This window comes from Octopus sinensis, linkage group LG23 (genome assembly GCF_006345805.1).
Source record: "Octopus sinensis linkage group LG23, ASM634580v1, whole genome shotgun sequence".
NCBI classification, from domain to species: domain Eukaryota; kingdom Metazoa; phylum Mollusca; class Cephalopoda; order Octopoda; family Octopodidae; genus Octopus; species Octopus sinensis.
In genome coordinates this window covers 16,343,211-16,370,361 of record NC_043019.1, presented here as the reverse complement: position 1 = coordinate 16,370,361, position 27,151 = coordinate 16,343,211, and the positions used below count along the sequence as shown (strand labels likewise).

Sequence of the window (27,151 nt, the reverse complement as noted above, 5' to 3'; positions counted from 1 at the left end):
TGTATTTATAATATTTGTGACAGCTAGAAAAACAGACATAACGCAATAGAGACAGTGCTTTATTTAGGTCAGCATTTGTCCATTTGAACTTAGCCTGACATGGCTGAGGTCGCAGGTCAAAGGGAGATGATCAATCACTTTTTGACAGAACAAAGGGGTTATTAAATTTCGCGCCTCTAATTGCATTGGTTTGGACGACCGATGATTCTTGGATTCGATTTCGAATCTAGGCTTAGAGAAAGAAGTGCTAATTCTTACAGACAGAAACTGAAAGAAGCCCGTTGTTTATATATATGTATATGTTTGTGTTTGTCCCCCCACCATCACTTGACAAACGATGTTGGTGTGTTTACGTCCCCGCCACTTAGCATTTTGGCAATAAGTGGCCGATAGAACGAGTTCTAGGCTTACAAAGAATAAGTCCTGGGGTAGATTTCTTCGACTATAGGCGGTGCTCCAGCATGGCCACAGTCAAATGACTGAAACAAATAAAAGAGTAAAAGAATATTTTCTGGGTACAAGCTACGCCTGAAGTTCCGACACTTGGAATAACCGAAGAAACCCGAATCGCTAATTTCGAAGCCGAGAAATACACGAAAGAAGATCTTTAGACATTTCTTTAGATATTTCTTTAATTCTGTTTGTATGAAATAAACAATTAATTTAATGCTTGTTTGTTTTTTGCATCGGATCTGTCTTTCTTTAATTCGACGCCATGTTATTTGTTAACGAGAAGATAAAGCGGAATTCATATGATATCACCTTCAAGCTGAAAGTTGAATCGAGCTGCAGAAAGAGAATCTGGGGTCTCAGAAAAAATGGTCAGCGATTGACATTTGAAAGAGAAAATGAAATCCGTTGACATCAAAATGTTAAAGAAAATTAGGAAACGGAGATTATTTGGAGAGACTGGGTGACTGAACTACGCACGAATAGACATCTCGTCATGAGAAACAGCATTCGATTGTGGACTCTCCAAGTAACAAAAGAATATGGTATATCCGACTTCAAAGCATTTCCTGGCTTTAAAGGTTCGAGGTTTATGAAGCGTCACAATCTTACGCTGAGACAGAAGAGTCATACTTTCTTTTACTCGTTTCAGCCATGCGCCTGTGGTCATGCTGGAGCACTACTATGGCATATAGCACAGAAATTACCCGCTGACGTAGAGAGCAAAGTTGATTCCTTCCATCGGTGTGTAATAGACCTACGAAAGGGCCACGAGTTTACCTTGGAAGTAATCAGTAATATTGAAAAGACACGCCTTCTTTTCGATATGGTAGGAACTCGGACAGTCGACATTAAAGGGGAAAACACAATTTCAGTAAAAACTACAGGGAGCGACAAGGTCCTCTTCACCGCAATTTTGGTTTGATATGGCTGTCGGTACGAAACTTAGCCCAGCTGTTGTTTTCAAGAGAAGGACTTTCCCGAAAGAGAAGTTTCCGAAGGGCATAGTGGTGTATGTTCAGGAGAAAAGGTGGGTAGATGAAACCGTATTGACGAACCGGTTAAACGACATGTGGTTCAAGCACCCAGGGGGCTATGCTTGATTCAAAGTCGCTTCTTGTATGGGCTCATCTGATCAGCAGCATAGAAAATAGATTCTCTTCTACTCAAGGCACAAGCCCCGACATTTTTGGGGAGGGGGCCCAGTCGATTAGATCGACCATAGTATACAACTGGTACTTATTTAATCGACCCCGAAAAGATGAAAGGCAAAGTCGACCTCGGTGGAATTTGAACACAGAGCGTAAAGACAGCCGAAATACCGCTAAGCATTTCGGCCGCCCTGCTAACGTTTCTGCCAGTTCGCCGCCTTACATAAAAAATAGATTAAAGGAGCGTCGTACCAACAAAGCTGTGATTGCAGGTGAATGTATGTCCACCTGTGCTTCAACCACTCGACGTGTCGGTGAACAAGGCTTTTAAGGTGACCATGTTGTGCCAAGCATTGTCAGAATCTCTACCGAGTTGGCTAAAAGGCTTTGCAAGAATTCCTCTGGCTCTTTACTTTCCGAGTTCAAATCCCGCCGATGTCAACTTTGCATTTCATCCTTTCAGGGTCGATGAAATAAGTACCAGCTGAGTACTGGGGTCAATTTAATCGATTTATACCCTCCTTAAAATTCCTGGCTTTGTTCCAAGATCTCAAACCTTTACCGAATTCCTCCATCGCTTTTTGCGGGGTGGGAGGTGCGAGATGGAATGTTTGACGTCGGTTTCTAGAAGATTTTATATCGGAAAGTAAAAGATACTTGGTTCGAATTGATCAGCGAAATCGGGCCGCGAAACTCGTTTCCCGGACCTTTTTTTTTTTTATTCATTGATGTCCGCAATTACATAATCTATGGTAGAGGTGGATCATCGTTAAACAACGATGAGGATCCAGTTGTTCGATCAACTGAGTTATCTGCTCCTGAACTGACGTGTACCTCATAGGTACGTGTACCTCATAGGTACGTGTACCTTTAACATAATTCTCTGGCAGAAACAGCATGAAACAGTGTGACAGGCAGCATATTAGAAACTGCACAAACGATACCTGCTTTGTAACAGAACTGAAACTACGGAAGTCCACAAGTGACATTTTCGACAGTCACTCAGCCTTCGTTTTGCGTTCTAAAGTTTAGATCCTGTATTCTTTCACGGTTCACCACAGAAACTTCTGCACATAAACTCATATAAACTCTCCAAATCTCTTTCTTAGCATGTGTTTATTGTTTTCTTTCAGATAACTGTTCAAGTTTGTCATTCCTTATTTCGTTCGTTTTGCTTACTCTTCATTTCGTTTTGTTTGTGACGGTATTGGTAATGACATGTGTTGGGGTCGGCAGTTACCAATTGCAACGAATGTTGATGTTGCAGATGTGCAAGGTGAAAGAAGAACAGTGTGACCGAAGGTGCAAGCAAACATTTATTTACCGTTACATATTGTTATAGTTAAAACAAGACGGATTGGTATGAATCATATAATTTGTAAAGCATGCGAGGTGAAGGGGGGGGGGAATCATAGATTTTCCTTGCATAATTTGTGTTTTTGTTCTCGTCACCGTGTAGTAGTAAACCACAGAGAGAGAGAGAGAGAGAGAGAGAGGAGAGAGAGAGAGAGAGAGAGAGAGAGAGAGAGAGAGAGAGATGGTAATGTTGTAGAGAAGAGAAAGGGAGATAGTGAAAGTGAGATTGGGGGGATGTTGTATGTCTCATGGTGTCTGATTGTTTTCTCTCTCTGGCCGTTTGTCTCATGTGGCTATTTGCATGTGGCCATCTCTAATTGCCTCCATTCACCAACTGATTTTTGCTTACGGAGTTCTAGTATCCATAACTATACAAAACTAGTTAGAAAAATAGGTATATTGCAGAAAACAAAAGATAGTCTTTGGGGATCGACTGTTATGTGAATTCAATTCTTCTCTGCTTACAAGAGGTTAGAGGGGTCAAATGGCAAAGACATAAATCGGCTTGGCAAAGCCATGTGTTCAATGTAACCATTGTTTTTCTGAGAGAAAAAGTGCTGTTGAAATATTACGGGAAATTTGCCAATTCAGGTTCGAATCTACTCTATGCCTAAATGAAGTCACTACATGTCAATAATAATCTGTTGGTGTTACCGCGTAATTGGGACACACTGAAATACCCTAGCAGTTGACTTTGCTGTACATATCATCAGACGAGAGAGATAGATAGATAGATAGATAGATAGATAGAGAGAGAGAGAGAGAGAGACAGAGAGAGAGAGTGAGAGAGAGATGGAGAGAGGGGCGGGGTAGATGGTATCACACTGCTTATTAATCTCAAGAATTTGATGTGTGACGAAGAATGACATCGATCTTAGCAGAGAACTTTAGACTTTGGTTTACCCAAGCTTTTATGTTCAAAATGTACATAAACCGGACCGTTTTAGCAGTGTTGTAAGCCCACCACCGGACCCTGCAATATTTACATATTAACAGCAAGGCAAAACATACGTAGATCAGAATTGAACCCCTAGACCCGTGGAGTGTCTGGGTAACTGCCCGGTGTGCCCATGCCTTAAGACATCATGGTACCATAAGGTGGCTGAACCAATTCCTTAACGACTTCTGCAAGTCTCACGATATAGTCACGTAGGCAAGTGGAAGGAAAGGAGTTTCGGAATGAGCTGAACACTGTTTAATAAATGATGGATAAATAAAACTGTGCTGTCTGTAGTGTGCACGCGCGCACACACACACACAAGAATTTTAGGAATTGACATGCTTTTACAGAAATGACAGTTTCTTTTTTTCTGGAGACAAAAGGACAGTCAAAGACACTTGTATCTACACACGGTAATCTCTCTCAACGCATTCGTTTTCAAAACATCTTTGACCTCAGCTGCACACGATATATTATCAGCTACGTGATATATTAAACGAAACAAGAGCACTCGGAGAGTGCAAACCTCTGCCGACGCAACACCAAGGCAACTCTCAACGATAAGCCAGAGATGATTTTTAAAATGAGAATATCTGAAATAAACTCAACTGCTCTCACAAACAAGAATACTAAAAATGAACCTGACTGCTCTCGAAAATTAAGTAAAAAGCAGGAAAAATATCCCAGAATCCTTGTCCGGTACCGGATCGATCCCAAAACCTAATCAGTTTGTGTCAGTCACAAGGTCAAATATCCCTGAAAGTTTCATCTGAATCCATCCAGCGGTTCTTGAGACAAACAAACAGACGAACAAACACGACTGAAAACAATACTCTCAGAGGTAATTAAGTGACGGAAAATAGATCAATTTTCAAATAAGGGGGGGGGGGAAGATAGCAAACTTCCCAGGGACACGGAGTTGTGCGATGCTTCCACAAAATTATATTCAAATATCACCATTATTTTTGTTTCATTATTAAATGTAAGTGGTATTATTTGATATCCACAAAGTCCAATGTTTGAGGCGGTGTGAAGGCTTCCCTACCACAATGACTGACAGTTATACCAGCGGGCCTTCCATGGGGGACAAGTGAAAGGACTGAGGCGAGGCTAATATAAACCATCTCTTCCCGGAGATAAAAATGGGTTTGTGTTGAACCAACAAACCTATCTACATGGCTGACTGACTGTGTGTGTGTGTGTGTGTGTGTGTGTGTGTGTGTGTGTGTGTGTGTGTGTGTGTGCGTGCGTGCAAAGTATTTCTCTCGGGTGCTGAATACATAATAAGAGCAGATAACTCTGATCAAAGTCTCTGACAATGTTCACGGTCGAGCCTGTGACAATTGAGAACTCTGGCGTCCTTGTCTCCCCCTCCCGGACCATATCCCTGCTCACCGCTACCGGGGGCGAAGACTGCTATCTGCAAGTGCGAGCCCCGTGAGGTAAACTAGCTGTTCCACTGCATCTTCCTTGCCATCCTCCTCCGTTGGTGTCATGAGAAATGTTTCTATATTGTGAGAGGCAAAATTCTTTGTTAATTCAGATTAACCAGAAACGAGATGAGATACTGAGAGGCAATTAGTCCGTCATTTTATCATATCGTACCTTACTCTCTCCACCGTTATCCGTTAAGGTTTCAGATCTAAATATATTTATTTTTTATTGCTCACAGGGGGCTAAACAGAGAGGGGGACAAACGGATTAAGTCAATTACATCGACCCCAGTGCGTAACTGGTACTTAATTTATCGATCCCGAAAGGATGAAAGACAAACTCGACCTCGGCGGAATTTGAACTCAGAACGTAACGGCAGAAAAAAATACCCATTTCTTTACTACCCACAAGGGGCTAAACACAGAGGGACAAACAAGGACAGACAAACGGATTAAGTCGATTACATCGACCCTAGTGCGTAGCTGGTACTTATTTAATCGACTCCGAAAGGATGAAAGGCAAAGTCGACCTCGGCGGAATTTGAACTCAGAACGTAGCGGCAGACGAAATACCGCTAAGCGTGTCGCCCGGCGTGCTAACGTTTCTGCCAGCTCCCACCGCCTTGAGATCTAAATATATTATATCTTCATAAGAATACTGAGTACTGTTTGAATACATACGTTTGCGCGCGCGTGCGTGCACACACGTATGTACGTTAACCGTTAGGCGCGTGGCCAAGTCGTTAGGGTGTTGCATTCACGATCGTTAGGGTCATGGGTTCGATTCCAGCACCGAGCCGCGCGTTGTTTTCTTGAACAAAACACTTCATTTCACGTTGCCCCAGTCCACTCAGCTGTAAAGGGGTAAGCATGCGAGGGAATAGACTTTCCGATCAGGGTATGGTTAACCGGGATGCCTAGCCAACAGGGTGGCACCATTCGAAAGCTAAAACAATGCGAAGTGCATTGTGACCAGCAATGTATAACAAAATCCGATAGCCTGATCGTCGATCACGTGATATATATATAAAAGTAAATAAATGGTACAACGAGGCACCGATATTTACTGGAAAATAGCAATCGTAATAAATACGACGCTATTGTATAGCTTCACTGCGTATATACTAGCAAAGACGCTTATGTGCATCGTTACGCGCAGCTACTTGCGTGTGTGCGTTCTGTTTATTGCCTCGTCAGACCCATTGTTGATAAAAACAGGAGCAGATAACTCTAACCAAATTATCTGACCTGAAAGCGAACAAAGGCTTCGCCGCACCTGTTTTGCTTAACCCTTGACCCGTTCTCTTCCAGTGTTTATGAGTAAAAGTTAGAGCGAAACAATAGAATCTGAAGAAACAACTAATGACGACGGTAAATTGTAAATGACATAACGAAATCTTAATTTATATTTGAATCTTTTTAGCGACCTTTACAGCATCGAGGTCGCCGGGTTTTACGAATGAGAGAGAGAGAGAGTGAAAGAGAGATAGATAGATAGAGAGAGAGAATGACGAAGAGGTACGGACATCGAGGTGTGTTGCACGGAGAGTAACGAAGCCAGATACGGAGAGTGACGAATAACTGAGAAATTGGCAGACGACCGTAATGGCAAATTCAAAGTCTCGGGAGTGACAACAAGTGAAATATGGTGAGCTAGAATTGCTCTAAGAACATAGAAATTCCTGTGGTATTCTGCGACTTCTTCTCAGTCTCAGTGACCAAAGTACAACCACTGTTACTGCCAGTACGATGACTCTCAGTATTATTGTTGCTACATTAACTTTGTAGAGGGCACGCACCTGCTGTAACGCCATCACCAACATCAACGCCAATTATAGCAGTAATTAAATCGGTAACAACAACTCTAAAGCTCAGAAGCACAAACAACAACGACCATTGCATAAAAGAAACACTTCGGCGCCATTAGCATCGCAGTTAATACCAATATCGACATCATCGCGAGCAAAGCCCACGTGTAGGACCTCGGGTAACAACGGCGACGGACACTAAAGATTATTTAAGGCGTCCCAGATGCCAGTGGAGTTTTAGGAGAGCAACAGATACACCATTGCCACGACGAATATCAATACCTCGGCAAACCCCGCTACTAACAACAACATCCACCACCACCACCACCACAACAACAAGAGCAGCAACAACAATAATAAAGTGAAAAAGTTTAAAAGAAAAAGAATGAGTGTTGTCAAATGGTGTCGGCTGGCTCACTTTTTCAACAGACATCTCTTCCGTTCACCTGGGAAAGCTCGAAACCTCAACCTGCCTGTTTCACCGTTGAATGTCGACCTTAGATCTCAGCACCACCACCATCACTACCAACGCCATCATCATCATCAACATCATCGATGCCATTACCAACAGCAACAACAACTATTTATAGCCCCAAGTCGATGGCAGAAATATGTTCTTAGTACCAAAGCAGTACCAACGCCACTACGGGCCACCGTCGTTCCCAAACAAACTGCCTTTGCTTTCTCAACAGGTCGTCACGGATCAGGGGTTGTCGGCCAATTCGGTCCGCGTATGGTGACCACCAGCCAACAGCCATCGGTGAGAAAACTGGACGTAGTTCATTTCCACACGAGCGGCCCTCGTTATGTGCCGCCTGTCATTTGGATGTTCGTTAAGCCTGTGGCCAAAATCACCGCATTACTGGGCGGAAGGTATGTTTACACTGCTTCTATATTGGAGTGTGACTTGGTTTTAAGGGGTTTATTTATCTATTTTATTTTCTACTCCTTTCAGTCATTAGGTTGTGGCCGTGCTGGGGCACTGCCTTGCAGAATTTTTACTCGAATGAATCGACTCCAGTACTTAAAAAAAAAACTTCCTCCTTTTTGCAAAACTGCTAAGTTACGGGGATGTAAACACACCAACACCGGTTGTCAAGTGATGGTGGGTACACACACACATATACATACACGAGGGGCTTCTTTTAATTTCCGTCTACCAAATCCTCTTACAAGGCTTTCATAAGCTTGGGGTTGTAGTAGAGGACAGCGTTCACACCCCTTTTTAGAGATTTTTGAGACTGGTGGGAAAGAGGGGGGAGGTATATATCCTTACACCGGACACCTGGTCAAAATCGTTTCAATAGAGCGCCCAAGGATAAAGTGGCGGTGATGCTAAACTGGGCAACAGATTAAGTCTATTAACGAAAGGCCGCGGTGAGATTTGAACTGAAAGCGTAAAGAACCAAAACAAAGCTCTTAACAATTTCATTGCCCTCGATTATTATATTAATATTAATCTTAGAATGATAAAAGGCGAAGTTGACTTTCGTGGGATTTGAACTCTCAACCGAAGAAACTGAAATACACACATGTCATTTCATTCGACGCTCTAATAACACCACCAATTCGCCGGTTCTAATGTAGTGTGTAATGTTATTGATAGATAGGGTATCCCGTTGCGTATTGACTCAACTGGTTCTCCGTCGGTTACGACGACTAGTGTTCCAGTTGATACGATCAACGGAACAACTTGCTCGGGAAATTAACGTGCAAGTGGTTGAGTACTACACAGTTACGTGTAGCTTTCACGTAGTTCTCAGGGAGATTCAGTGTGACAAGGCTGGCCATTTGAATTACAGGTAAATCTCATTTTTGCCAGGTGAGTGGACTGGAGCAACGTGAAATAAAGTGTCTTGCTCAAGGACACAACGCGCTGCCTGGAATCGAACTTATGACCTTACGATCGTGAACCAAAATACTCTAACCACTAAGCGACGCGCTTTCACCCTGTTGCGAATTATGACCTTTGTCACGGACCTCCACCGCCCCCATTAAAGCTTTTCTTCACTCTGTCTGTCTCTCCCCACGCCCCTCTCTCTCATTGTTGTCGTCGAAATAAATGAATCCATTTGCTATTTACTATTTAACTCCATGGCTGAGCGAAGTGACTCCATGACCTTCGGCTTTCCTGCCTTGACCATCCTGTCCTTATTTCAGCTATCGCATACAATGTACCCGCCCTTGTTTAACGCTCAAGGGCGTTGATTTAGGTGATGTTTGGCGTCTATTTCTAGCAGCCTGGGCAGCCATGTAGAGACCTCTCTCCTGTGGAGTCAGTTTTGTGATGTCTTGTCGGTTAATGTGTTGGGATGTTGTTATGTTATTTAGCTGTGGTCTACTTTGATTGAGCAGATCAAAGCCAATCCAGCTGTGACCATCCATTCTTTATGTAGGATGCCATCAGCTGATATAACAGTTGCGGCTGTTTAACTACAGGTCTGCCCTGATGGAGATGACTTATAGTCAGTGACGTTCCAACCATGACTACTTCGTCTTATTTTCAACCGTAGTGCATTTAAAACTACATTATCCAAAGTCTTTCATTGTTTACAAAGTTGGGTGTAACTCAAAAGAGATTCGGCTGCTATTTCTAAAAGTCGAGTGACCACATAGATGCACACTAGTTGGCTCATGTGACAAGATACCATCTGATGTAATGGGGTTCAGTTATAATAATTGTATAATGATGTGCATTGTCTGGCTTTGTATTTTGTTGTGGTATGTTGTGTTGTGTCTGGATTGCTGGCTGGTTGTGAGGCAGAAGTGTGGGTGTGTGGCTCACAACGTTACTTCACAACCATGTGGTTTTGAGTTTGGTCCCACGGTGTGGTGTCTTGTGCAGGTGTCACCTGTAGCCCAGAAATGACCCAAGTCCATGGCTATAGGAAAAGGACACTTGCCCAAGGTGCTGCACTGTGGGACTGAACTCAAAACCACATGGATGTAAACCAAACTTCTTAACCATAGAGCCATGCCTGCAGCAGATTAAGACACAACATGACACGCCCCCCCCCGCCACCACCACCACCTATTTTCCCCTCCCATGTCCACCCCATACTCTATACCCTCTAAACTAGCTTCTCAATGCCATTCTCACACTGGTTGTCATTTCAGGAGGCTGCGACTGTGGTGGAGATCCTTGCCCCACCAAAAGAAGAAACAAGTGCAAAGTGAGATTCTCAGTTCCTGGCAGAAATACCTTCTGGCTGCTGGACTTGGTGTCATGGCACTAATCACCTATTATTCGGCGCATCTTCAGGAAACACCCATCACGAAACGGATTCGCTTTATTGCTTTTACAGATGATCAGTTCATGAAGATTGCCAACTTTGAAGCCAAACTGGTAAAACTGTTCAACCCTGTCATTCGGTTTCCTTCCTCCCCCCTCTCTATCCCCTCTTCTTATTCAGGCAGTGAACTGGTAGAATCATTACCGTGACAGGCAAAATTCTCAGTGGCGGAGTTCCTCTGTCTTTATGTTCTGGGTTCAAGTTCTGCTGAGGTTGATCTTGTCCTCATCTTGTTTGTTGTTAACACAATGTTTTGGGTGATATACCATCCAGCCTTCATCAGGTGTCTTGGGGAAATTTCGAACCACGGGAATATGGCATAGTGGTTAAGAGCGCGGGCTACTAACCCCAAGATTCCGAGTTTGATTCCAGGCAGTGACCTAATAATAATAATGATAAAAATGATAATAATAATAATAATAATAATAATAATAATAACAACAACAACATTGAAAAATACCTTAGGAAGAGAACCCAGGTTCAAAATTTCCCCAAGACACCTGATGAAGGCTGGAGGTTATATCAGCTGAAATGTGTTAACAACAAACAAGATGAGGACAAATATCCATCAAATGTACATAATTCCTCATCTCTTAAATATAGAACTGTAATAAGTACCAGTTACACACTATGGTCAATGTCAATGGCTATCCACCTTCCCTAAAATTTTTCAGGCCTTGTGCCAATCATAGAAAGGATTATTATTATTATTATTATTATTGAAGGCGGCGAGCTGGCAGAATCATTAGAATGCTGGATGAAATGCTCAGCAGTATTTGGGCTGAGTTCAAATTCTGCCAAGGTTGACTTTGCCTTTCATCCTTTCAGGGTTGATAAAATAAGTACCAGCTGAACACTGGATGGGGTCAATGTAATTGACTCATCCCCTCCTACCAAATTGCTGCCCTTGTGGCTAAATTTGAAACCATTATTATTATTATTATTATTATTATATTATTATTATTGAAGGTGGCAAGATGGCAGAATTGTTTGCATGCTGTGCAGCGTGTCGTCCATCCTTACATTCTGAGTTCAAATTTCACTGAGATCAGCTTTGCCTTTCATTCTTTTGGGGTTGATAAAATAAGTACCAGTTGAATACCAGGGTTGATGGAATAGACTCACCACTCCCCTGAAAAAGCTGGTCCTGTGCTAAAACTTGAAATCATTATTAGTACTGTTATCATTCAGTAGTCTTATTCTCATCACATGCTTTCACTTCACTACCGAGCACAGCTTTATGTGTCTTGGGCATGTGCTGTAGTTTGTTGTGATGCTCTTATTTTTACTGTATTGAAAGTGTTTTACATAGGATGTCTGCAGTGACTAGTAGTGCTATTTTCTGTGTTATATATACTTGTTAGTCCTGCTGTTTTTGTTATGTATTTTTATCATACCCAATGCACCTACTATGATAGGAATTGTTTCTGGTTTTAGACTCCACATTCGATTTAATTCCATTTCCAGGTCTTTGTATTTTGAAAGTTTCTCCATTTCTTTTATTACCTCCACCTTAGCAAAGGTGGAGGTATTGTTTTCAGTCATGTTTGTTTTTTTGTTTGTCCATGGATAAGATATCTCAAAAACCACTGGATGGATTCAGATGAAACTTTCAGGGATGTTTGGCCTTGTGACTGGCATGAACTGACTATAATTGTTTCTTGAACCCTAGATCCACCCTGATTCATCAAATCTATGACCAAATACATTCCATCATTTTAAGAGTATTAAGGATTACATTATTTAATATATCCTTCTCCCTTTTTTGGGGGGGGCTGTTTCTGTGATGCTGATGGCAAATGATGATCATGTGTTCCATCAATATTCATCCATGCTTTCCTTTCTGATTCTGAGAAATCTAAGTTTTCCAAACCATTTCTAAACCTCTTTTTTTTAAATACTAACCTTATTTTCGTTTATATTTTCATCACTGTAGCAACAAAGTTCCTATCAAGACCTTTTTTTACCTGCCTCACACCCTTCCTACAAGAGGATCATTAGAATTCTAGAAAATCTGGTGCGCAGCAATCACAATGTTTTCAAAATGAAAGATCGAAAATGGAAAGTTGCCATTATCAGTTCTGTGGATTCTAATGCCTTTGTTCTCCCGGTAAGTGAACCAAGACTAGAACATTCTCAAGGTTTTACACTGAGCTTTGGTAAACCTCAAATATCACTCAGTTTTTTTTTTATTTACTGAACCTCAGTACAAGAGGTTTTAACTGTAAACTTATCTGTAAAGATGGTATCAGTCTTCATATTCCATACTTAATGGTAGCACTCCATAATGGCTGCTTGACTATTTTTAATATAAACTCTGCTGTACCATGAATATATTCTCTCCTTGTTTCTCTCCGTGTTTCTTTTCTGTGTATCTTTCTGTTGAAGAGCATAGGCTTGAAACATAAAAGACTTGTTTTATTTATATTCCTGAGCGCCATACTAATACAATTGTTTGTTTGTACTCCACCTGCCTTCGTCTTTTGTTTATTTTCATAAAGCTTCCCGTTATATATATATATGTGTGTGTGTGTGTGTTAAAGGAAAAAGAAAATGGAGAAAAAAATGGATGTATGAATAATTCATTTGTATGTTATAAAGAAATGAAAGTTTCTTTTAAAAAACATAACTACAAATAAATTGATTACAAGTTGTAAAGCTCAAAAAGTTAAAAGAAAGGAACCTACATATATGTTTTAGTTCTATCACCTAGTTGACTTTTTTCAAGCTTTGCAATTTGTAATCAATTTATTTGTAGTTATGTTTCATCATTTTATAACATACAAATAGATTATTCATAAATCCATTTTCTTTTTCCTTCAATATTGATAATATATAATTTCAATAATCCCTAACATTGACTTTTGCATTATACAATAGAGATTAACCAGTGGAATATGATTATATAATCCCTAATGAGGATATAACTTCCTCGAATTAACTATCTATATATATATATCTCAAAGGCTTATAAGGTTGGTTTCCTGGATTCTGTAGTGTATAATATAATAATAATAATAATAATAATAATAATGAAATTATTGTATACAGTGCTCAGGTGCACCACAACTTGTCAAAAGTGCGTATAAAGCATATGCAGTAATGTACAAATGTCTGGAAGCGAACAGTGTATGAGTCAGATACATGTTTGCGTGTGTATGGAGGGGAGAAAATCAGGTGTAGTGTTGGCGAATCTCAGGAAGCATGGAAGTTTTGAAGGATGCAGTGCTCCGACAACCCACAACTGATGCCGGCAGTTTGTTCCATGCTTCAGCAACTCTTGGAGTGAAAAAATGTTTCCGAAAGTCATGGGAGCTGTGCTGTTTTCTGACTTTGTAAACATGTCCATGGGTGTTAGACAGGTGGAGTTTGAAAAGGTGCTCAGAGTTATTGTTTGTAAGATGGTTAATAATCTTATGGGTGTCTGCCAAGTCAGCTGCCAGACGTCGGAGTTTCAATGTGTCCATGTCCAGGGAAGTAAGGCGTTCAGAATATGGCAAATGCCTGATGGAGGCTATTCTTTTGCATCTATTTCCTGCCTGGATGGTACACTGGTCTGTCACAGGAATCACTCATCTTTGCCAGCAGAGTGGACTTGAGCAATATAAAAATGAAGTGTTTTGCTCAAGAACACAACACTTCACCCACTCCAAGAATCAAAGCGCAATTTTATGATCGTGAGTGTAACACGCCAACCACTAAGCTATGTACCTCCACACTCACTTGTATATTATATTGATCTATCAATGCATGCATGCATGTATGTATGTATAGGAGGACAAGAGAGGAACATTTAGAAAACAGGGAAAAACAAACCATGGATGTAGACACATTCAACCCCTCATCAGTTATGGACCAAAAACCATCACAATTTTGACACTTTATTAATAATGTTGTTCTATTTGGCAACAACATGAAATAAAGAGCAAACAGGAAAGATAAGAATGATAAATATGATAATTACACCAAAAAATGAGGTCTCTAGACCAAATGGTAAAGAGAATAAACCATGAGGAGAATGGGGAAATATACGAATTGAAAAAGCAAGAACAGTAATGAAAAATAAAAAATATAATAAACAGCATAAATATTTCTATATTTAGAAAGCCTTTTGGTTATTTAACAGAATTAAGATAAGTTATGTGTAAAAGTAATGCTTATTGGAAAGAACATGGTCCTTTCAGACTTGAAGAAATAGATGTAGAAAAAAAGGTAAAAGAAATTGAATGCATGCAAAACATGAGCTGGAAGTAAATTGCAAATCTTAGACAGGAGTTGGAAAAGGAAACAAAAAAGCCAAGTGACTGACCAACAGAATGGCCAAAGTGAAAGAAGAATGGATAATTGTAGAGACAAGATGGTCACTTGGTATCTTTTTAGGAAAGGAGAGAAGAGAAGGATGATAATGGGTTGTGAGAAAGCAAGGGAGTAAGAGACAGATGCAGAAGGGATCAGACATGTATCTTCTAAATTATTCACCAAACACATCTCAGAAATGTCCATCTATGTATGTTGATAGGATTTACTTTGATTTATAAACTGTGTGTTGTTATTGTTTTTCAGACAGGCCATGTCTATGTCCACGAAGGACTCTTGAACATGGTGGCTAACGATGACCAACTGGCTGTTATTCTGGCCCATGAATTGGCCCATGTTGTTCTGGGACATTCAGTAAGTTTCTCTATTTTGGCAACTGACCGTACCACCACTGCTAACATCTTCTCGCTCCCCTCTGTCTTCATCATGCAGTGTCCAGTAAACACCAACATACATTTGCTTTTATTCAAAGACTTCCTTTACCTCTCTTACATTCCTTTTAATAACAACCATCAAGCAGCCCAGCTTCTCTCTAACTTAACATCAAATGGCATCCATTATGAATTATCATGAATTACGTACACTACCAAATCCACCCGTCTACGATGGAGGCATGAAATGAGGGAGGGAAGTCATAACAGCAGTAATTACTGAGAAATGTGTAAATGGACTTTGATAGGATTACTGGGTGATGTCTGAGAAGAATCACATTACTGTTGGTGATACAGCATTCTGTTGCAGCTATAAGTAACATGTGTTTGTGATGAAGTGACATGTAATGACGATCCACTCCCGAACTGAAATAGGCTCCCAGCTTCTGTATCATGACTGGTTATGTGGACCACTCCTAACAAAAGCCAGACTTTCCTTCGACCACTACATAAAATTTAAGAAAAAAATGTTATTTAGATATACTTTTATTTTAGTTGTTTACACTATTTTAATGCTTGATTATACTCTTATACATTCAAAGTTCACAAATTTCCTTATTTGAATTATGAATCATATTCCTTTCGATAATGTCAATATGATTACAAAACTTGTAGACGATATTTTCTGTTTGGTCGACACTAATTTTCAAATTACTGGAGTCCATTGTTCTACTCTTAGTGACATATAACTGATTGTGTGTAAACATCAGAGTGGATAAAAATACACCTATACGATCTAAAGCCTGGTCCTGTGCCTTGTTTGCTGTGAATGCGCGAGCAGATTCTTTAGGGTTGCAAAAAATCAAACTAAGATTTACCTCTCACTGTTCTATGTGAATAATGTTTGGATGTTAACAGGGAACAAAGAGACGGACAGACGGACATAACGCCCATTATAGTAAGATAGCAAATCTGTCCATCTACGATGGGAAATAAAGGGATAGTATCACAAATCTAAACCCTTTAGATTCATGATCTATATGGGGAGGGGAATCCAGAGTTAATCCTTGTCACCGGAATTTTAACAAAAAAAAAAAAATCAAATGTGACTTATTGATACAAAACTCAATATCCAATAAATAATCATATTTTTTCACACTTTTTTCTGATTACCTCCTTCGTAATCCTGAAAAGCATTGTGACCATTGTCCAGCTGTTTGACCATGAAAAGGGAACAGACAAATGGACATAACGCTCATTATAGTAAGGTTACAGGTAAGGGTGAGTGACAGGAAGAGCATCTGGTTGTGAAACAATGCCTTCATAATATATTCATCTTACCTGTGCAGGTATGAATAGAAACCAGACATAAAAGGAACAAATAAACATTGAACCCACCTGAATGCTGTACCAGTTGACCCCTGATAATTCCTTGTCGTATCATCATGATTCTTTGTTCATTCCAATTATCTTTTAATCTTAACCCTTTTTGTACACATATTAAACTTTCTCCTCTTTCTATCTTTCTTCCATTTTATCCCAGAAGTTAATTTCCTGATATTTGCTTTTAACTACTCTTATATTTAACTTAGGTTTAACACTGTTGATTCAATGAAATCCTGCTAGCCTGACCCTTAAATTTACTCATAACCACCTGAGAGGTGAGTCTGTTGACATAGGGTTACCTTTAAATTATTCTTACCCTAATTTCTAAAGTGAAAACTATGAATGTATTTATCATCAATTACTGTTACCCATTCCTTATAACCCCCATAGATATAAATCAATGCAAGTATTTGCCTCAACTTATGTCAACGACAAGGGTAAAACTATTGATGCAGGCATCTCTTGCTAGCTTTATGCCTAACTTCATTCCTTCATGTTCTGAGTTCAAATTCAACCAAGGTTGACTCTGTCTTTTATCCTTTCGGGATCAATGAATTAAGTACTAGTTGAGTTCTGGGGTTGATGTAATCAATTTATCTCCTGCCCCCCAAATTGCTGGCCTTGTGCCAAAATTTGAAACTATTCATCATCATCATCATCATTTAGCATCTGTTTTCCATGCTGGCATGGGTTGGACGGTTAAACTGGGGTCTAGGAAGCCAGGAGGCTGCACCAGGCACCAGTCTGATCTGGCAGTGTTTCTACAGCTGGATGACCTTCCTAATGCCAACCACTCCATGAATGTAGAGGGGATTTTTTATGTGCCACCAGCAAAGGGGCCAGGGGGGGCTGGCATTGACCACGTTTTGATGGTGCTTTTTGCATGCCACCGGCACAGGGAGCCAGACAGGGAGCTGTTTATTATTATTATCATTATTATTATTATTATTTAAGGTGGCAAGCTGGTAGAATTGTTGGCAGGATGGATGAAATACTTAGTGGTATTTTGCCTGTCGTTATGTTCTGAGTTCAAATTTTGCTGAGGTCAACTTTGCCTTTCCTCCTTTTAGGGTCAGTACCAGTTGAACACTGATGGGTCGGGAGAACGATGTAATCGACTTCCCTCCCTTAAAATTGCTGCCCTTGTGGCAAAATTTGAAACCATTATTATCATCATTATTATTATTATATTATTATTATTATTATTATTATTATTATTATTATTATTATTATGTTGTTGTTGTTGTTGTTGTTATTTATTATTATTTAGTTGGCCAAATCATTAGCATATCCGACCAAATGTTTAGCAGCATTTCTTCCGACTTTACGTTCTGAGTTCAAATTCTGCCAAAGGTTGACTTTGTGGTTCATCCTTTCGGGGTTGATAAAACAAGTACCGTTTATGAACTGGGATCAATATAACCATCTAGCCCATTCCCTCCCCCTCCAAATTCCAGGCCTTGTGCTCATAGTGGAAAGGAGTATTTACTTTTCCTTCCTTTTTTCCAATTCCACAGGCAGAGAAAGTGAGTTATGCTCAGATCATCGATATCTTTGTCATTATTGTAATGGCAGCAATTTGGACATTCTTACCATTTGATGGCATCGCCCTTGTGACACAGGCATTTTACGAGAAAGTGGTTCAGGTAAGCGGTTCAGGTTGTTTAACTAAGTTTCTCATAAAATATGCAATGTCCATGTTTTGTTTTTTTATTTAATTTTTAAAAAAATAATTAAAAATTTGAAGAGATTTAGTGTAATAATTAACTTGTCCATCATTAAACTGGTGTTTGAAACATAACTTAACGAATAATCAATTATATAATTAAATAATGATGAAAATTAAGAAGTAAAATTTAATTAAGATTTCATTGTGAATCCTTTAAAAAGGTCAGTTTTGCATGATAGGAACCAATTCCAGAGGCAGTTTTGGCCAGGCTGGTTTCAAATGGATCAACTCTCTTTTTTCACGAGGGACAGGTGTTGTAGTCTTAACCACACAGTTGTACTGGCATCCATACAAGTATTTCAAGTCTTTCTCTCTCTCCCTCTCTCCTATATTCTTCTTCTCTGTTTGTTCCTCCCTTCTTCTCTCTCTCCCTCTCTCTCTCTCTACTGTGTCTTCTTCTTCTCTTTCATTGCAGATTCTCCTTGATTTACCCTACAGCAGGAAATTAGAGACTGAAGCTGATGTTGTTGGCCTCAAATTGGCTGCAAAGGTTTGTATTGGAATGTCTTACTGTAAATCCACCACGCACTCACACACACACACACACACACACACACACACACACACACACATTGTGTGTCTTTGTGCTTGTCCAAGCATTGTTTGATAACCAGTGTAGGTCTGTTTATGTCCCCGTAACTTTACAGTTTGGTAAATGAGACCAAAAGCATGAGTGGCCAGACTTAAAAATGAAAAAGAGGAACTGGAGTTGATGTGTCCTTCAAGGCAATGCCCCAGTGTGGCCACAGTCCTACAAGTGAAACATGCTAAAGAATAAAAGAATAGCATGTGTTAGGGAAGGGCATCCAGCCGTAAAAACCCTGCTGAAACAGAGAGTGAAGCCTGGTGCAGTCTTCTGCGTAGCCAACTTCATGTCAGACTGTCCAACCCATGCCAGCATGCAAAACAGATGTTAAATGATGATGATGTACCTCCTTTTAAGCTGTCTCTCCTAAATATGAAAGATTGTTATTAAAATCGAATTTGCTGTTTGCTTACCTTTCCATATGCCAGGCCTGAATTGCATGTCTTGTATTGAGGGTGGAAATGTTACCGGGTGGCAGCCATGGGGACTGGAAGTTTGGTCAGCCAAGAAAAGACTGTCAAAGATGACTGGACCCTGACGGTGTTGGGGTTGTTATTTTCTATTTAATAATGCCTATTGGTGTCTCTTTATTCTGGCCACACTTACCTTCTCTTTCACTTACCTGTACAGGCCTGTTACGATATCAGGGAAGGAAGCAATTTCTGGAAGCATATGGAAATAAACGACAAGCTGAATCAAGTGACCTCACCCCAGTGGTTGTCCACTCATCCCCTCCACTCGCAGCGGAGTCAGCTGATTGACCACTTGGTCCCAAAGGTAAGTATACAAAAAACGGGATTATTTACACATGTGACGGATATTTGTCCTCATCTTGTTTCGGCTGATAAACCCTCCAGCCTTCATCAGGTGTCTTGGGGAAATTTTGAACCTAGGTTCTCATCCCTAAGGTATTTGCTGTTGTTGTTGTTTTTGTTGTTTTTGTTGCTGCTGCTGCTGTTCTCCTCCTCCTCCTCCTTCTTCTTCTTCTTCTTCTTCTTCTTCTTCTTCTTCTTCTTCTTCTTCTTCTTCTTCTTCTTCTTCTTCTTCTTCTTCTTCTTCTTCAGGTCACTGCCTGGGATCGAACTCGGAATCTTGGAGTTAGTAGAAGAAATGAGATGTACTGGAGAGGGGAGGGGAGAGAGGAAAAATCCAGGGAGAAGAACTCGAAGAAGGAAATGATTCAAACCATTCCACAGACATTACACAGTTCTTCCCTTCTCTGACGCTTTATGTGAATTCTATAGAAGAATTTATGTGTCCAACTCTTAGCCTCAGTCAGCATGGCTGCTTACAGGCCTCTCCAGCCGAGTGGCACGACAAAGCATGTCCGACTGGCCAAGCTGTAGCCACAGGAATGTTATCTTGTGAACAAAGATTTCCTCTTTTGGGGCAGGTTCAATTCTCCTGTGTGGCACCTTGGGCCAGTGTCTCTATCATAGCCTGAAGCCAATCAAAACCTTGTGAATGAATTTGGTGGATGGAAACTGAAAGAAGCCTGTTTAAGTGTGTGTGTCCTCCATCACTGCTTGACAACTGGAGTTGGTTTGTTTATGTCCCCTCAACTTTGTGGTTTGACAGTAAGTGACTGATAGAACAAGTAACTGGGTCTAAAAACCAATAAGTCCTGGGGTTGATTTGTTCAACTCAACCCTTGAAAGCCATGCTCCAGCATGGCCGCATTCCAATGACTGAAACAAGTAAAAAAGATAAAAGAAATCTGTTGATGATTTGTTCCTTCGATAGAAATTCTTGAGACAAGAAACTTGGAGCAGAATCGACACGATTTGTCAGCTTTGAAGGAATTCATAAACTCAATGACATGTATTGAGTCCTTTTTTTACACCGTTTCTACACATAACCGTGTGTGTGTATGTTTGTACGTACGTATGTGTGTACATGTATGTGTTTATATTTACGTCCTGGCTATGACTTTAAACAGTGTTGGGTGATGAGGCTCCCATTGGGGAGTTCTGGGATTGTGGGGTCATGAAATCACCCCTTAATTACCATCACCTGTCAGGTTGCGATCTATGGGTTAAATAAATTTCCCAGAGATATTCGGTTATTTTTGAGAGAAGCCATGGGGAAGGCAGCTCTTCCATGAGAAAGATATTCGGACATAAAACCTGCAGACAAAATAATAGCCGCCATCTTGCAAGATGTCAGTGGAATCCAATATGGCGACTGAGAGACTGGCAAAAGTGTTGCTCAAGCTTTTGTCACTTAAATCCAAAGACCTACAGATGTCTCACTATCATTTCTGAATGTGAATTGGCGATCATCTGACAAGATGAGGCAACCATTATATACGTAGACTCACACACACAGGTATTTAGATCTGCATGTATAAGTGTGCTGGTGTATGTTGCATCCTCCTCATCACTTTTCCCACGTTTGTGTGCACCTGATGAAAATGCATTTCAGGCAGAGTTTTCTAAGACCAGAAACCCTTTCTGACCCCAGCTTCAATTTGTTTCGAAACGAAGGAATGATCTTCCAGTCTGTGAAATATTGCTGCACAAAATACAACACTGGCATCCATGCAAGCTTTCAAAAAAAAAAAAGAAATAAAAGTGTCAAAACATTTAAAATTAAAAGTGATATCATTTCAATGTTTCAATTGTTTATGATTGTCTTTGACTTTTTTTTTTAAAGGCTATAGAAGTGCGTGACCAATGTGGATGCCCACCTTTGCCCAGCGTTGATCCAAGAGAGAAGTTTAAGAAGTTTGAGGAAGCAATGGAAAATATTATAAGAAGCCAACAAACTGGACAGAATTTGCAACAAATCAAAGTTTTACAATTTTTACAATAAAGTATATTTTTATGAAATTTTGTTGTTGTTGCTATGGTTGATGAATTTCAAATGACTTTCCCTTGCATTGCCTGGGTTTCAAACCTGAGACTACATCTCAGACAAGAGTTTTTTTTAACTTGTCGAGTGTGGAGGAAGGGACATAACTCTTGCAGGTCGTCCCGGACTGGTGAGGTCGATGTGGTTCTGGGGATCGAAACAACCGTGGCCAGTTACCAACAGCTTTAGGAAAGACATGAATAGGGGGGAGATTCAAGTGGGACAGTGTTCCAGGGAAGCAAGGACTGGATATAGTGTTTAGCGTGGGGCTGAGGGGGTTGGAAGAACTAAGAGGGGTAAGGGATGGGATGATGAGTGGGGTGGGGGTGCCCGTTTTATGACAAATCGGAACCAGCCAGCTCTGAGGGGCAGAGGCCATTATAGTAACAATAGGAGAGGGGGAGGAGAGAGAGAGAGTAATGTGAATTGAATGCCGTGTGGTTACTATTTCTAGCAGAGCCACTGACCACATAAAGTCCCACTCATTGGTTTGGTATAATCGATAGTTTGTTACATGGGCGATGTAATTAGGGGTAGGAAAGGGAGACATCTTGTCTGTCTGTGCACAAGACTTGAATCTTATGAAATGTGGTGGCAGAAATTTACTGGAATTGAATATGGAAGATGTTCAGAGATTACAGAGAACAGAAATGAGCTGAGAGAATGGTTTTAAAGGAATCAGTGACGATATGTAAAGAAAGACGACATTATTGGTCTGGAATTGTGCTGAGGTCAATTAATCGTTAACACGGCACATTTACTGCTCTCTTTTCTGTTTCAATCTATTTACTTTGCATGTACTTTTAGCTTTCATTCTGGTCTTTATTTTCTACTAATTGCACCTTCCTGACCCCTCTTTTATCCTTTTCCGACTTCATTCTATGCTTATGTCAAAAGAAGATACAAATTACTTGAGGTGGAGGCAAACTTAATTTTTTTAATCCCAAAAGGAAATAAGGGAATTAACTGTGTAAATAAATTTTCGAACGTATTTAAGAAGTTGCTTCCCTTGTTACTTTAAAAACGCACAATAAACTATTTTTACTATTATTTCCATGGAAGACTTTATTGAATCGTGAAGTGTATTTAGTTACAGTAATAATTGTTATTAGATGATAATATTTTATATTTGAAAATCTAAGGGAGCTTCTTTAACAATAACAAGAACAACAACACCACCAGCAGCGACCAAGCAACAATGGACCAGACTCGATCGGATCATTTCGGTGGCAACTGGATGATAAGGCTACCAGAAGACAACTGGGTGATATTTAACGTGGCCAGCCAACAGGGCAGCGGAAGGAAGGGGTTAATGGGATGGGGATATAATTGTTGTAACATGACTCCAGGTTAAGGCGGCAGACTGGCAGACACGCGGTATTTCGTCTGCCGCTACGTTCTGAGTTCAAATTCCGCCGAGGTTGACTTTACCTTTCATCCTTTCGGGGTCGATTAAATAAGTACCAGTTACGCAGTGGGGTCGATATAATCGACTTAATCCGTTTGTCTGTCCTTGTTTGTCCTCTCTGTGTTTAGCTCCTTGTGGGCAGTAAAGAAATAGGTATGTTTTCTGCCGTTACGTTCTGAGCTCAAATTCTGCCGGGGTCGACTTCGCCTCTTATCCTTTCGGGGTCGATAAAATAAGTACCAGTTGAGCACCGGAATCCAGGTAATCGACTTAATCCCCCATCTCCCCGAAAGCGCTGGCTTTGTAGTAAAATTTGAAATCAATATGACCCGAGGTCAAATTTCTGATGATTTCTCTATGGGAAAAAAAAAGTTATGGTCAAGGATAGAATAGTCTTTCTATCGAAAATTCATCCACGGATGACCTGGAGGCTAAACAACAATAATAACAACAATAATTTCCTGCGTTACAAGCCAAACCCCAACGGCCCTGTCCCGGGGTGCCACGTCATATGCTTGGGAGCTTTCAAATACAACAAACACTCATCGAATTCTTTGGTAATTTTAGGGATGGAAAATGATATTGCAAAAATAATCGAGAAAGAAATTGTTATGAAAACATTTTGCATACATAAATAAAGTCGAATGAAAATGTTTTAGTTTGTAAAAGACGGGGAAATGTTATAAGTTTGACGGCAATGTATAGACTCTTTTGTTAATTTGGGAACGAGAAGGCGGAAACTTCTATTTGCCCTGGGACAAAGAAAGCAGCGAAGCAGGGCGATGGATGCAACAGTACAGTTATCTGTTGTCGTCTCTTATTTAAATATTTACTTTGAAAAAAAAAAGAAAAACATTTAAAAATGTAATATCGTTATGCAAAACTGCTTATTAATCAGAAACACAAGAATACCAATAACAATAAAACAAAAATGAACTCTTTTACAATATTAGACTTTGTCAGCGGAAAGAGATTGATAGAGACACTCTGCCAGTTGTGTTTAATCGATGAGCAAATTATGATGGGCGGAGAGAAAATGCATGCCATGTATTCAATTGTCTTGGAATGGCGTTTGCAAAAGAAAAAGAGCGATAGTTCAAAATGTTCGAGAAGCTCCGATCTCTTCTTGCTTTATGTGAGTTGAGTTGTGTGTTGCGTCATCTTCCCGCTTTCAGCTTCCAATAATGGTTATTGGAAAAACATTCGAAAATAGGAGCCAGGGGCACAAGTCATCCGTGTCACTCTACAACCTTTCCAGAAACAAGCTGTAAATAAGATCTCATTTTGCAGTGAAGCATAGCAACTGTGACCCCTGCGATCTCAGACTAAACAATCCACCAAAGGACTCGGTAGTGGTGGTCTGCTTTAAAACCTAGAACATGTAAGCCATTGGTACGTGATCATAATTTTGGAGTGCATCCACGGATCTCCTGCAGCTCCGAATGAAATAGTCTCGTTGTGTTACGAGCGTCAGGGAAGGCATGAGGTTAAGAGAAAGAAACCCGGCAGAAATATTAGAGTGGAGCCCCGTTGACAGCAAAATACATCCGCCTGGCAGTTTTTTTTTTTCTTTTGGTTTTTCTTGATACCGAACTAATACCAAACGTGTTGCCTCTGCTTTCTTCTGGATTACGCCGGTGAAGACTGGTCTCACGGGAAACTCAAGCACTCCCCCATCTCGTAGGACTTCCCAAATGCTTCTTTTCCGTCGTCTTGTGTGTCCTGTTACAAACACAATTCACGACCAAGACAACACTCAACGGCAACCCTGCTTACAAAAGTAAGCAAGGGCTGTTCATCGCCGTAATTGTTAAATCAGTAATCGGGTTCGTTTCTTCCAGAGGTGAATTCATTTCCTATCGATGGGTATTTTGTAAGTTATTTAAAGGTAGAGGCATTGCTAATGACTTTCACTAACCCCTTCCTTTCCGAGCGATCTGGAAAAGGAAACAGCTTTGAAGAGAAAGCTCGCCACAAACTGGTCCCTGCAAAGTTACCAAATGGTCATGTTAAGGAGTTAAAAAAGGACAATATGTTAGGTCTGCTTCTCAAATGATCAGGTCTTGTGTCTTACTAGTTTTATGTACCAAAATGTAACACTTTGGCACCCGTTGTCTTTCACCCTCAGTCAAGAACCATTCAAAATGTTTCAGCTAATTTACCTCGTTATCTAAAAATATTCCCGAGAGATCTTTTATTGATCATGGTAGAAGTTGATATACACATCTTCGTCATCAGCGGGATTTGGATCTACATACTGTAAGGAAATTATTTAATCCGGCAGCTTTCCATTTCTGGCAAGAAATCATCTCCATCGTTATTTGTTTATAAAAAACAAAACTTGTCTTATAAAGATGCTTTATTTGCTTTTAGTGCTTTCAATACGAAATGTCACCAGTAAGAGATATATTTGGTGTTGGGGAAATGCTATTATTTGAGCGGGAGTGCAAGGGAGATAACTTCTGAACGCTTTTACAATATTAGACTTTGTCAGCGGAAAGAGATTGATAGAGAGGCGCTTTGCCAGTTGTGTTCAATCGATGAGCAAATTATGATGGGGCGGAGAGAAAATGTCATGTGACCTCACTAATAATTGAAACTGAAGAGTTGAGAAAATGTGAGAGGGTAGCAGGAAGAGGAATAATTAGGGAAAGTAGGAGTGAGGAGGAAATGAAAGAAGAGAAAGTGCATATGCAAGGAAAGAGAGAAAAAGATAGACGGATAGAGAGAGAGAGAGAGGGGGGAAGATATAGTGGAGGAATGATAAAAGAAGGAAGAGTGCTTTGAGCCATTCAAGACTCTGTTGAGCGGAGGATTTAATAGAAGAGGAACTCACGTGTTGGACGTTCGTTATTTGAATTGGAATATCGATCGCGTATTACTATCCACCTTTCCTTCTCTCCTTTCTCTTTCTTGTGTATGTATGTGTGTATGTATGTGTGTATGTATGTTTGTGTGTTTGTGTGTATGTCCTACGAAAGCTTGTAAACGACTTCAACGTGTTGTAGTTCCCAGGGTAGAAGCAACTCTGTGACATCTTAGCAAATAGCATTTCTTCCTCTGAGCCCGCGCACACACAGACGCAAGGAGCTAAACACAGAGAGGACAAACAAGGACAGACAAACGGATTAAGTCGATTATATCGACCCCAGTGCGTAACTGGTACTTATTTAATCGACCCCGAAAGGATGAAAGGTAAAGTCAACCTCGGCGGAATTTGAACTCAGAACGTAGCGGCAGACGAAATACCGCGAAGCATTTCGCCCGGCGTGTCTGCCAGTCTGCCGCCTTAACCTGGAGTCATGTTACAACAATTATATCCCCATCCCATTAACCCCTTCCTTCCGCCGCCCTGTTGGTTGGCCACGTTAGATATCACCCATATATATATATATAATATGTAGAAAAATACAAACTGGGACAAGAACGTAAAACATTTAGAAGACGATACAAAAATCACGGACGGGACATTCGAAGCCTTCTTCAGTCAAGAACCGGATCATCCTAGCAATTTCGGCTGATTAATCTTCAGATCGCTCCGATCCGGCCAGCCCCAAGGAAAAACTAAGCTACGAGCATTAGATTTCTTGGAAGAAGGATCGAATGTATACGAAACAGGGACTGAAAAACGGACGATGCCACACGAATATAAAATACAAAAAACAATAATGGTAAAAACAGGACAAAAACAGCGGGTGTCTTACGACTAATAAACAGTACAAGTTTAGCTGGCGTATTTGGATAAAATGCCTTTATCGGCAGACGAAGACAACAGATGTTCTCACGGCAGTGGTCGGAGGCCAATATATACTTTATTTAAAAGCAGCAGAAATTTAACAAAAGCTGTTACTCGGAGTTTCACGTTCCCGAACTCAGTACAACCTGTCGCATTATCGGGCCGTCGGCGACTAATCCGGCAAGCGTGCTGAGCCTTCTTGGTAAGGAAGGTGGCTTTCGTTGGACACCGTGCAGGATGGAAAACAAAATCTGTCAAAAGACGGGCGAACTCAGCAGAACCAACGGCCACCCAGGAGCTGGGAGTGAGAGATCCCGGGTTTTTGTTTAGGCAT

The 27,151-nt window shown here is 40.5% G+C and overlaps 1 protein-coding gene across 2 annotated transcripts; it reads left to right on the top strand.

The window, feature by feature from the left end:
* The first annotated feature begins 6,587 nt into the window (after window positions 1-6,587).
* LOC115223717 (metalloendopeptidase OMA1, mitochondrial) lies at window positions 6,588-21,651 on the top strand. Of its 2 annotated transcripts, XM_029794393.2 has the most exons (8): window positions 6,592-8,011; window positions 10,256-10,484; window positions 12,368-12,541; window positions 14,995-15,102; window positions 18,023-18,151; window positions 18,650-18,724; window positions 19,451-19,597; window positions 21,476-21,651. In XM_029794393.2, the coding sequence occupies exons 1-8, from the start codon at window positions 7,524-7,526 to the stop codon at window positions 21,632-21,634; spliced, it is 1,509 nt and encodes a 502-aa protein (XP_029650253.1). In that variant the 5' UTR covers window positions 6,592-7,523; the 3' UTR covers window positions 21,635-21,651. The 2 variants fall into 2 exon arrangements, with proteins under 2 accessions (XP_036368258.1, XP_029650253.1); XM_036512365.1 differs by lacking the exon at window positions 14,995-15,102 and having other exon boundaries at window positions 6,588-8,011.
* The last annotated feature ends 5,500 nt before the right edge of the window (window positions 21,652-27,151 follow it).

Coding starts and splice junctions, on each gene's coding strand:
- LOC115223717 (XM_029794393.2), top strand. CDS start 7,524: ATGAGTGTTGTCAAATGGTGTCGGCTGGCTCACTTTTTCAACAGACAT. Junction 8,012..10,255: donor ACCGCATTACTGGGCGGAAG/GTATGTTTACAC, acceptor TTGTCATTTCAG/GAGGCTGCGACTGTGGTGGA. Junction 18,152..18,649: donor TTTACGAGAAAGTGGTTCAG/GTAAGCGGTTCA, acceptor CTTTCATTGCAG/ATTCTCCTTGATTTACCCTA.